At 45.9% G+C, this 13082-nt stretch overlaps 1 protein-coding gene across 1 annotated transcript in view; it reads right to left on the bottom strand.

Moving 5' to 3' along the window:
• REL (REL proto-oncogene, NF-kB subunit) overlaps positions 1-13082 on the bottom strand; it is a 64003-nt gene that overhangs the window by 21630 nt on the left and 29291 nt on the right. Inside the window, exon 4 of the mRNA XM_044428663.1 lies at positions 5009-5100. Within this exon, the coding sequence (XP_044284598.1) occupies positions 5009-5100 (92 nt within the window). The remainder of the gene's footprint in view (positions 1-5008; positions 5101-13082) is intronic.

Raw genomic sequence — 13082 nt, 5'->3', positions numbered from 1 at the left:
TGATCTCCTCTAGGACTGACCGGTTTGATCGCCTTGTGGTCCAAGGCGATCAAACCGGTCAGTCCTAGAGGAGATCAACCCTGACTGCTCTTGAGAAGGCCAGATCCTGAAGATGAAACTCAAATACTTTGGCCACCTAATGAGAAAGAAGGACTCCCTAGAGAAGAGCCTAATGCTGGGAACAATAGATGGCAAAAGAAGAAGGGGACGGCAGAGGATGGGGTGGCTGGATGGAGTCACTGGGGCGGTGGGTGTGAGCTTGAGTGGACTCTGAGGGATGGTGGAAGACAGGAAGGCCTGGAGGAATGTTGTCCATGGGATCGCGATGGGTCGGACACGACTTCATGACTAACAACAACAACACAACTTCCTCTTCTCATGTCATCTGAGCAGACAAACCATACTTGGTCTACTCCCTCCTATATCAACATACTCTGTAAATTTTCCCACCAAATTTGAAACAACCTGATTTTCACTATCTGTCCAGCTAATCCCTGGGTCTCCTGACCTTGGCACAATCTTCTGCAGAAGATTTGGGCCTCTCCTCTCCTGAAGCAGAACCCAATTCAACAACCTTTTAAGACTGTCCTATAGGAGGAGTGAGCCCAGTCCCTACATGCAAAACACAGAAACAGAGCGAGTCAGAAGGGGCCTCCCGGGCCATCTAGGCTGACCCTGGCACCAGCCGGCTCCGCTCACGACATGCCCACCATGTGCGTGTCCGGCCTATCCTTGAACACCCACACCGATGGGGCTCCAACGACATCCCATGGAAGCCCATTCCACACCCTCGGGGTCCTAACTGTCAGGAAGTGCTTCCTGGCATCCAAATGGAACCTTGGTTCCCTGAGGTTCCATTTAGAAAAGTCGCAGGCCAGACATATTTATATGAAGAGCACATTAGCTTTCTTGGTGTGGCGTTCACTTGCTCTGCCTTCAGCTTTTGCTTTCATACAGGTGAAGTATTGGTGAAACGTGTGCCCTGCATACACCAAAGCCCCAGGTCTGATGCCACCACTAAAGGGTGGACCAGGTGATGTGGAAGACAACCTGTGCAAGGCCCTGCAGCTACTCTGATTCACAACAGACTAGATGAACAACTAACCCACTCTGTTAGAAGGCAGCGTTCTAGGTTCCCCATCACAGTGATGGGAATTGCCCTTCCAACACTGGCACCAGGACATGGGACAAAGCAACCCTCTGTGATACTGCATCACAACAGTGTTTAGCTGGAAGTGACGAGGAAGAAGAGGTGGAATCACAGCAGAGACAGCCTGCAAGACCACGTTGTCCCTGCCATGCACTCTCAGGTGCGTTTCCTTTCTTTGCGTTGTGAGGAAAATGAAGAGAAATCGACCCAAGCCCTTTGAGTACCTTTCTCAGCCTTGGGAAAGTAAACAAATAGGATGATTGGACCAGTCATGATCCAAATTTGGGACAGAAGACTCTGAGCTGCACAGCATCTTTCTTCAGGTTCCCTCAAAGAAAAACAGCAACAGGAAGAAAAAGGACCAAACTGATGTCATTTCACAGGTTCTTCAAAACAAAGGTACCAGCCTGGCTTTGCCAAATGGAGTGCAGTCTCATGACAGTCCGTAGGGGCATTCCAGGCTTTGACCCGAACAGGTTGCCTCATGAGCAGCCAGTGCAACACACGGAAGCCTTTTGCCATATAGGTGAAGAGACAAAATAAAGCCTTTTAATTTGTCCATTTGCACTGTGCATGATAATTTTCAACGGTTAATACCAAAAGTTCAGGCTGCAATTTTTCTAATCTCTGTGGGCTTTGCTGTAAAGATCAGCTTTCCTAAACCATGGAGACTCAGTAGCTTCACAGAAGTCAGTATCCAGTAATGACAAGAGAACTAAGAAAAGTCAAGAGTGACCCAGTGTCTACCAGAAACCTACCGGCTGCAGACCAAGGTCATACCATGGCTAAAACACAGATAGAGGAGTATGACAATGAATTGTCTCCTCTGAAATTGAAGTTCAGAGCATGGCCCCAAGGGAGAAAGTTTTCTTGGTGTTGCGCCCCAGTTACAGAACACATTCCCTAGTGAGGTCCACCGGGCACCAACACTGTCATATTTCTGACACCAGTTTAAGATTTTCTTCTATTCCCAGGCATGAGACAGCATATGATAAAAAATGTAACAGGTCCTGGGATGTTTCGTGTTGATTGTACAATTCTTAAAAACATTTCTGTATGCAAACAGTTCATATTCTAGGATTAGATTGTATTTTTAGAGTTTTAACCTTTGCAAACCAGTCCAACAGGAAGCTTCAGCTATTGGACTGTACAGACTACAACAAATACAGTGAAACAAATCGAACTACACACACACACACACACACACCTCTAAAAGCTGCATCCTGTTGTAACCTTGTGCTTTGCCGGTGTCATAAAACCCTGTCATAACCCACTGCCGAGACCACTTCCCCTTAACCACAGCTTCTCCATGACGAGTCGATTTTGTTTCAGTGGAACAATTGTACTGTGGAAGAATTACAGCGTTATGGCAGAAGTACCCATTTCTCAGGGCACTGAGGCTGGCCAGCGGCATCCGGACAGGTCCCAAATAGATGCCACTGTGGGTAGAATGACTTTTAGCCTGTGAACTTTAAAACAACCCCCCACTCTTCTCTTTCGGTTCCCTGAGGTTTAATTTGCCCCATGCGCACGATGAATCCTTTTCAGTGTTCCACTGGATTGGACAAAAAGCCATTTTAGTCCAGAAGCATGTTTCTGACAGATGTGGTGGATTAGTAAATTTTGGTTCCCATAGCTGAGCAGAGCCCAAAACGGAAGCAGCTCTGTTGATCAATATCAACAAACCAACTCTAGCCCTTTTCATCTCAGAGAGGAACAGCTTATAACTGCACCAACTCTCCCTCTCACGGCAAACTCAGCTGATTAGTGCAGAGTGATTTGTAGCCAAAACAGGGCCAGCAAACGAGAGAACAATCTGCGGTGGAGAACCAACTTTTGCAGAATTATACTGATCTACATCACAGGGTTCTTTTAAGGATTGCAGTGTTAATACATGCAAAATGCTTTGTTTGAATGCGCACTTGCTGTCGTGACGTGTTGTTACTTATAGTGACCCTATGAATTTCTGACTTGTGGTAACCCTATGAAAGTGTGCCGGCCTGTGAAAGCCCTGCTTAGCTCATGAAATAAATGCTGAGCATATTTGCCAGGAGTAAATATAAGATCCTGCTTCGCTTTGTCAGAAGACTGTCAATGCACATTAGCAATGAAGAACTATCCACTCTGCCATTTGCTCTGTGCGTTGCGTATCTTCACAGGTGCTTTTACCTTCTTGTGCCCCTGAGATGTACTAGGACACCCAACTCCACATCCACAAGGCCTAGAAATCTGCTCTTCTAGGTCAGGTGCCTTAGGAAGCTAAATCCTGTATCAAAGCCACTGTCTTTCTGCATTACCACAGCCCCCGATCACACAGGGATATAGTACAGCTAGAGGACTGAACATCTCCATGCCGCCACATGACCTCATCTAAACAGCCGCCTGGGTCATTTCCCCTGTGTTTGGCTGCTTCTTTTTCCACTGCAAACAGGAGGCAGAGTTAAGGCTAAGCACAGCAACAAACAATGTGTCACTGCCTCTCTGAGTCAATGGCAGAGGGCTAGTGCTGTGACTCAGACTTTGGCGAAGTGGCCCTGTCAGCCACGATGCAAAACGGGTGACAAAGTGGCCATCTGACAATGAGCACAGCCCTCTCAGGGTAAGGGAAACACCTCTGCCATGAGTGACATCCCCCTTTCGATACGAACCACGGCACCGTGGCAGGTATCAGGTTCCATTTCTGCCAGCATCTGCGAGGAGAAACACAGCAAGGAAGCCATCAATGGGACCCAGATGGCTGCCCCACGTTGGATCTGGCCATGGGTCTTTCCGTTCCACTGAGGACACTGAGCAGCTGCACCGGCTTCGGGCTGAGACTTTTCCAGACCCAGCTGGAGAGACTGAGGATGAAACTTGGGACTTTCTGCTAGTCCAAGCAGACACTCCTGCTCTAGATGGGCAAACAGAACTAGTGTGGCATAGTGGTTAGAGTGCTGAGCTGATCTTTTCTTTTATAACTTTTCTTTTATAACTTCTTTTATATCGCGCGCGCGCGCGTGTGTATTATTTATTTATTTATTTATTTGTTTTATATTATTAATTTTAATTTTATATTGTTATTTTTGTATTGTATTGTATTGTGTTGTAAGCCGCCCCGAGGCTTCGGCAAGGGGCAGCATAGAAATGTTCTAATAATAATAATAATAATCATAATAATAATAATAGTGCTGAGCTGAGCCTTGTGAGATCTGGGTTCTAATCCTCACTCAGCCATGGAGCTGAGGGTGATTTTGGGCCAGGCATGGATTTTCACCCAGCCCTGCCTCACAGGGCTATTGCTGGGAGGATGAAACAGAAAGGCGCAGGGGCATTATGCAAACTGCCTTGGGTTCTCTAAAGCAAGGCAAAGGAGGAATTTATACAGTAAAGAGCTAGACTAGAATAAACCAGATTCCTGTGTTCCACTCTGCCTTAACAGTGATCTATGTTCTCAGCCAGCATGTTGCACAATTCAAAGCTACACACAATCAGATGCCATCACTCCAGATTCCACGGCTGAGCAAAGCAAGGCCTGTGGATTCAGTCAGCTGTGCAGTGTTTTCTCTCTCAGTCTCTCTGAGTAAACCTTATATTTTTACCCGGACATTTGAAATACCTCTGGAGCGCTGTACACGTCTGTAACATGAAGAAAGACCCTGATCTACCCTCCACCATGCAGGTCTTCATCCTTCACACCCAATCCTGTCATCTCTCAAGCGACACGTGCAGTCAGATCCACTGTCAGGCCAGTGTTCTGCTCTGCCATTCAACACGGATTGTTCCATTCCAAGAAAACCAACACTTTGGAGATGCATCCACAGAAGAAAATGCAAATCTATCAAGGTCTCTTGAAGCTGCTCATGCAGGGGACTCACTTACCACCAAAGGGGTTGATCTTCTTCCCAATGCGAGAGATGATGGACTCCTTCAGCTCTCTTTTCTTCACACACTGGATGCCCAAATTCTGAAAACTGGAGCACATACACCTGGCCGTTAACAGCTTGAAAATAACAGCAATGGAACACCACAACAGCTTAACAGTACCGGTTCCAAATGCCCTGCTATCAAAAGCCTGATTCTGGCATGTCCCTACTTCCCTTAATAGGAAGATTTGAGTCAGGGAGCCAGGAGACTTAGAGAACTGACCAACCTCATGATGCCTAGAAAGTTGATAAAGGCACTGAAACATTCATCTCCTTGGTTTGTCCCATTTCAAAGCTTCAAACCCAAAGCTACTGAAGAACCCAGTTCCATTTTTTTGCTGTTTACTCTAACCAAAGCATTGTGCAAAATCCATTAAGAGTGTTTGCACAGGCAAATCCCCAGCTCAATTTCTATGAATGGACAGCACAACCCACTTCAAGCGTGCAACCCGCCTTCATCCATTCTGATCCTCAAAGAAGTGGGGAAAGCTGTCTTGTGGGGCCTGGATGGGGGGAGCAGGAGATTGCAGAACAGTTCTGTTCCCACAATCCCAGAGAAGGTGCTGGGAAAACACAAGGGCTGCAAGCATCAGCTCTGGTTTCAGAAAAAGCACATGAGGAAGGAAGGCGAGATCATGAAGGCCACTGCCTTGTTCTAGTCCCCTTGAGGATTAGAATGGACAGGTGGGGATCAGGATGCTGCCCTGTTTGAACCTTCCTGTTGGATTTCTCATGGCACCCTCAATTCTCTTTCTTTCGGTGGCCCACCAGAAGCTTTCAAGGCATGGAGGCCACGGATGTTCCCCACAATCAGGACTCAATGGGGCATTTTCTTTGAACCTGGTGCTTCTGTTTCGCTGCTGTCTGTAGGCAGTGGCCACGGTGAGACATATCCAGTTCCATCTATTAGTCTAATGCCCCTTTAAAGCAGCTAAGTGCTGGACACTACTTGCTGCAGCTTTTGCTTTGTTTTTGTTCAGGGTTGCTGTTGTTAGTCGCGAAGTCGTGCCTGACCCATCGTGACCCCATGGACAACACTCCTCCAGGCCTTCCTGTCCTCCACCCTCCCCCGGAGTCCACCCAAGCTCACACCCACTGCTTCAGTGACTCCATCCAGCCACCTCATCCTCTGCCGTCCCCTTCTCTTTTTGCCATCTATTTGTTCAGGGTTAGTGTGTTTAAATGTCTATCTTCCCCTGTCCTCTGGAGGGGTTTCCACTTTGAAAACCACACAATCAAATGACAGCCACTGATGTGACAACACCAGCACCATGGCAACCGATCAAAACATGGAACAAATCTTTCTGCACTACACATTCAGCTCATTTTCTATCACTCAAACTGTCCTAGTTTTCTCCAGAGGATCTTGAGAAGTGCGGTGTGGCTGTGCATGCTCCAATTTGGGAAGCGCTAGAAATCCTGAGCCATTGCGGTGCCCAGGACGATGAAACCTGTTTTAAATGTGTAGTGCAGATTGGCCTTCCTTGACACAAGTCACCCCTAGCAGAGGGATGGAGTCACACGACATCTGAAGCGATTGCTGAATTACAGGACAGGCGGGAGAGAAAGTAGGGGCCAGAAGCACCACGCACTGGTTTGCTCCAAGTTTAGCCAAGATGTGGCTTTGTAGCTTTCTAAAAAGGGTAGCCAACGGGGTTATTCCCAAAGGCAAAGAGACATGACCCCCTCTTACCTATCTTCACGGTAATTTAAGCAGTGATCTGTACACTGAACACAGGAAGAAGAGAAGAGAAGAGAAGAGAAGAGAAGAGAAGAGAAGAGAAGAGAAGAGGTCGCCCAGGGGTTTTCGGGCACATGTGGAGCCTTCACAGTGGGCTCCCAACCCAACATGAGGGGCCTGCTCCCACAGAAAGGCTGCCATGGCAGGGTGGGAGTGGAAGGCCCTTCCATAATGGAGCGGCCACCTTGGACAGAGCCGGTCACCAACATGCATTCCTCAGAAGGCAAACTGGCAGGGAAGGAAAGTAGCTTGCCCCAAGAGTGTAAGAAATGCCCCGCTGGATCAGGACCAAGGTCCATCCAGCCCATACAGTGGCAGGTTGCCCACAGGACCCCTCCAGCAGGACGGGTGCAAGACCTCCTCCTGCCCAGCTCCTCAGCAACAGGTTTATGCGGAGAGGCCACCAAAGGAAAAGGAGGCAGCGCCTGGCCAGCAAGGCCAGTAGCCACGGATCGCCCCCTCCCTCACGAGTCTGTTCAGTCCCCCTTGAAAGCTATGACCACTTTCCATGCCTGTGAATTCCACAGTTTAACTTGGGATTCACTGTGTGAGTAAGTACGTCTTTTCTCTCCCCCTCCCCATCAGCTTCACGGGATGACCCCGGGTCCAAGCGTTACGGAAGAGGGAGGGAAAGGCCTCCCTCTCCACTTTCTCCACACCAGGCATTATTTCGAACCCTTCTATTATTTTAAACGCCTCTTCCTCGCCTTTTTTCTAAGCTGAGCGGTCCCATTCACTGTAGGTGCTCCTCACAGGGAAGCTGCTCCAGCCCTGGATCATCCTTGTTTCCCCTTTCTGTACTGTTCCAAACTCAGCAGTGTCCATTTTGAGGCAGGAGCGGAGTGTGAGCTAGAAAGCACAAAACTACTCTTTTGAATGCAAATGAAAATAGTGCTGAAAGGTAGCCCTTTGTCAGCCAGCAGGACAGCACCCTAGTTTAAAAAAATAAATATAATAAACACCAGGAGACAGAGAGAGAACTTTCCCAGTGGTAAGAGCGTTGTCCACAAGGACACCGGTGTCACGGCCCTGTCCCTTGCAAGCCAGGTGGACCATCTGAGATGTGAGAAGGAATTTGGGTTTTGGCCTTTCCATATTTTCTTGACTTTCTTTTTATAACCTATTTTCAGTACAATGTACATGGGCTAAATATATTCCCAAAACTTAAAGGTAACAGTCAAACCCAACAATGCAATCTTGATGTAGAGAATACAGAATTGCAAAATCTTCAAGTTGAATATTTTTCTTAGTAAGTTTTTTTTCATTCTTGTGAGTTACTGTAACAGAGAATGAAACAGAAAATACTGAAAATTATGTTTCTAAGAACAAGTAGTGTTTTTGTTGATTAAATCCTAAGATTTCTCAACACTTCTTTCACCATCTCTAAAGGCACCAAGTTTCGGTACCATGCAAAATTATTCAAATGTAATTGATGAACGAGTTAAAGGACAACTAACAAACCGACCCCATGGGCTCCCTGACAGCATCCAGAGGCTTAGAGCAGCTTTGGATTCCCAGATCTCAGGCTGGAAAAGAGCTCCATCTCCCCCGTTCCACAGCTGGCATAGAAAGAACCGTACTGATGGCTTCTTTGAGGTCAGAAGAGTGAAAAGGGCAATCAGGCAGCGGAGAGGGGCAGTGGCCATGCATCCTGGCAGCCCTCGACCCTCCTTCCCATCCAAAATGCTGCAGCGGGAATGGAAAGCAGCATTCTAGTGAATCTGTAGCGAAGCACCGGAGGAGCAGAGAGGCAAGCTGTGCTGTTCCTGATCTGCATAGGATGCCCATAATCCTCCAACTTTGGAGGTTTTTGAGCATCCCTTTTAGACTGTGCCCTAAATAAATACAAACAAAACATTGGTCAGTACAAAGACTGTCAGGGAGACTGAGATGCAAGCTGTCCTGAATATTTTTCTGAAATATCACCCTCTACGTTCAGAAGCATTCCTTGGTCCTACACTGTCCCTGGATTTTCAAGTGATGGCAGCTACAGGGACTGCATTTCCACAAATATATTTATGGCCTTTCCTCGGTTGCATGCCTTGGTCACATAACATATGTTGTTGGTGGCGTTGTTGCTGCTAGTCGCGAAGTCACGTCTGATCCATCGCGACCCCATGGACAACATTCCTCCAGGCCTTCCTGTCCTCCACCATCCCCCAGAGTCCACCTAAGCTCATGCCGACTGCTTCAGTGACTCCCTCCAGCCACCTCATCCTCTGCCGTCCCCTTCTTCTTTTGCCATCTATTGTTGCCAGCATTAGGTTCTTCTCCAGGGAGTCCTGCCTTCTCATTAGGTGGCCAAAGTATTTGAGTTTCATCTTCAGCATCGGGCCTTCTAAAGAGCAGTCAGGGTTGATCTCCTTTAGGACTGACCGGTTTGATCGCCTTGCGGTCCAAGGGACTCGCAGGAGTTTCCTCCAGCATCACAATTCAAAGGCCTCAATCCTTCGGCGCTCAGTCTTCCTTATGGTCCAACTTGCACAGCCACTGCTATGCATTTTGCTTGGGGCTACCCTTGAAGAGCATCCTGAAAGCTTTTAGAGGTTTTCTAGACAAGGCATTTACAGTGGGCTCATCATTTCCTACTCAGAGTTGTTTATGGGTTCTTTAGAGATGATATATGAACTTCCAGTTTCAGCTTTGTGTCACAAGCACTTTCAGCAAGTTTTTTCTCGAGTAGAAATAATACAATATTTAAGTGTAAAAGTGAAAAAAACCACTTTTCCCATGTGCGTCTTTGCATTACTGTCCTAAACCTCACTGCCACCTAGAGGTTATGTAATGGAACAGCCGGAAAAGAAACATAGTACTCAGATCTCAATTTTACAGTGAAACCAAAGCAGATGCAGCACATCAGTAGCAAAGGGCTAACCAGTACACAGTCCCATGACCATATTATCCCAATACTGAAAGATCTGTACATTGCCAATTGTTTTCTGGGATCAAATCGAACTGCAGGTTTTAACTCTCAAAGGCCTAAGAGACTGAACGTCTGGGTATCCCACCTGGCTGACTTGTTAGGAACCCGAGAATGCCACTGCATCAAGACACCTATTTTTCAGATGTGCATGAAAAGATTTATCTTGTATTTCTCACAGAATTATCATTGGCCCCTACGCTGACTTCCTTTTGGACTGCTTCATTATAGTTTACAATCTGAACTGGAGAATGTAGCCAAGAAATTTGAAGATGACCGAGACTTGGAAAGATTTGGGCAACAATGGAGGACCTCGAAAAGATCACCAAGTGGAAGGATTTTTCATTGCAAGGCCAAGATTACCCACACGCTTGTATTCCCAATCACTATGTATGGGGGTGAAAAGCTGGACAGTTCAGAAAGCTGGCAGGAAGAAAACTGATGCATTTGAAACATGGCGCTGGAGGAGAGCACAACCAACAGAAAAAAAAACCCCAAGTGGGTCCTTGATCAAAACAAGCCAAAACTTGCCCTGGAAGCAAAAAATGACAAAAACGAGGCTGATGTGCTTTGGGCACATCATGAGAAGGCAAGACTCCCTGGGGAAGGAAATCATGCTAGGAAAGGTCATATGCAGAGGACGAAGGGGAAAACCAAGTGTGAGATGGACTGATTCCATAAAGGAAGCCACAGTCTTGCGTTTACAAAGAGCGAAAAGGACTGCCAAGCACTGGAACTTAAGAGCATGGGACTGGGACTCAGAGGATCTGGGTTCTAGTCCCCACTCAGCCATGGAACCAACTGGGTGACTCTGGGCCAGTCACAGACTCTCAGCCCAACCTACCTCACAGGGTTGTTGTTGTGGGGATAAGATGGAGGAGAATGATGTAAGCTGCCTTGAGTCCTTTGTAGGAAAAAGGCAGGATATTAATCGCAATAAATAAACTTCTGGAGGACTTTCATTCACAGGGTCAGGAATGACCTGATGGCACATAACAGCTTCTCAATTCTCAACAGTGCCCTTTACATTAGCAATCAGGTTGGCTTAACATTTTAGCATAGAGTTATCCTTGATATTTTCCTGTTTTATTATTTTTAATTCTGATTCATTGTATGTCTGTGGCAATACAACAAAGCAAAACATTATCAATATAGTTGCTTAATAATTTAACAGACCAACTTAATACATATGTGTAAACAGCTTAGGGCGCAATTCTAAACACATTTAGAAAGAAAAACATCCTCTAGTTCCCAGTGTCACCATTTATCTGCCTAAATATCCATAGGATCTTGCCCTTGGGGATAATATACTAAGTGGAGTATAAGTATTATTGAGTAAATAAATCCATAAATAAATTTCCATGTGACCTATATGGGCATGTTCAGAAGCAAAGCACGTTCAATTTGATGGCACTTTCTCTTAGGTACATGGGTATAAGATTGAAACTGATATATTGTCTATGTGTTGACAACTAAGAGCGACACGCAAAACAAGAGAAGACACAGAAAAAGCCAGTATGTCTTTAAAGTAGAGTGCAGTTAAAGCAGAAATTGAACTGAACATTGTGGCTTGGCATATTCTCTAGAAATCCAAGGAAACGTAGCTCTGTCTATAGGCCAGGGATTTCTAATGGGAATTCTTAGCACCTAACGAAACCATCTTTCCCGCTGTTCCACGGAGGGCAGCTACACAGTGAAACCAGGTCAGTGTCAGGAGCCAAGGATCATCCATTACCTGTGATCATCCATCTCCAGGTCCAAATGGGGATGAGACAAGCTCCATGCATCACCAAAATGGTGGACACTTACGTATTCTCCCAAAGGAGGAAATACAACTAGGGAGCCCAATTTACATAATATTTACATGTGCAAAGCATTATGTATAAGTGCAAATTTAGCAATAATGACTGTGATTTAAATAGAAATATCAGACATTGCACCACGATACAGAAGACTAAATATGTCTGCTCTTATGTTCAAGGCCCATGTTCTGCTCGTCTTCCTTATGGCTTTTCGTCTTAAAACCAGAATTGGCCTAGACACCCCATCCAACAGAGGACTGTCCTTTGACAACTCTTCATATAGGGTACCGTGAAGCAGGCCACCCTCGTCACAAAAGCCATTGTTATGCCCAAAATCTGACACACATGAAGGCAAAGATCAGGCAAGTCATGCAGATTCAGGAAATGGAGAATGAAAGCTGCCATGGAATATAGAGATACAGACATCCTGATCACCAGGCATTTATTTCTGGAAATCCATGTCAATTTCTTGGAAATAAGAAAGAGGGTGTTTCCAAATGGGCAGCTTCTAACACCAGCGGTCAAAAGACATCATGTGGCTATTCCATCTGGCTGGATTTCTTGGGGTAAGAAACAAGATGGAGAAAGAGACAGAGACAGAGACTGAGAAAGAGACTCACAACTGAAAAACGACAGCACATTTGTTTGGCAGTTGTTGCAATCTTCTGTGTGGAAGGAATGCTGCCCCACGAAATAAGAGTGGGCTCCCTTTGCTCGCTCTGTCTGTCTGTCTTTCTTTCTGGAATCCCCGCAGTTCATCAATGTGTGTTAAGATAAAAAAGCAAGAATGTATACGGCAGTGTTTTTGATAGTCAAGGCAAACCTCATCTATGTGAGGCTATCATGAGGATAAAACTCCTGCGCAAGTAACTGTGTAAGAAGCACCTTGTCGAATCTCTTGGGGGTGCCACGTTCTTTTCCGAATCGTGTCTCTGCAATCAAAGAGGTGTGCCTGGCACCTACTCTTTGTTCCTTCAGCACCAAGTGAAAACCTTTTCATTGTTCCATTAATATTAAGTTAGTGTTTTAGTCCTATTTTTTGTATTTTGTTGCTGTACTTCTACGACTGATTTAGCTATGGTTATAGTGGGTGGATCATTGTTTTACTGTATCATCATGTTTAGATTATTGTATTGTTTGATTTTATGATTGTATTTTATATTAAGTATCATATTTTGATTCTGTGAACTGCCCAGGGAGACTTCAGGCTGATGGGCGGTGTAGAAATATAACAAATACATACATGCATACATAAAATAACACACCAACAAATACCAGATGGTCCACCAGGAACTAGCTAGTGGTTTGCCAACAGGTAACTCCTGCCCACTCCTGCCCTGCAAACAACCAAAATTTGTACTCTACTCCCGCCAAACTCTTCCATCTCTCTCTCTATAGGACTGAAAATAAGCATCAGTGAATTTGGATGGAAGCACTTTTATGACGACAGAACATCCATTGCCCAATACAGGAGAAGCTTCCGCCGTTCTCCCTTGCTTCGTCATGCAAAGCACCTTGAAGGTAAGATTCAAGCTGCCCTTAGCAGCAACTAGCATGAAGGAAAGAG

This window comes from Varanus komodoensis, unplaced genomic scaffold (assembly GCF_004798865.1).
Source record: "Varanus komodoensis strain SLA01 unplaced genomic scaffold, ASM479886v1 scaffold2, whole genome shotgun sequence".
NCBI lineage: Eukaryota > Metazoa > Chordata > Lepidosauria > Squamata > Varanidae > Varanus > Varanus komodoensis.
Note: the sequence above shows the minus strand (reverse complement) of the source record. Positions and strands in the feature narration are given on the sequence as shown.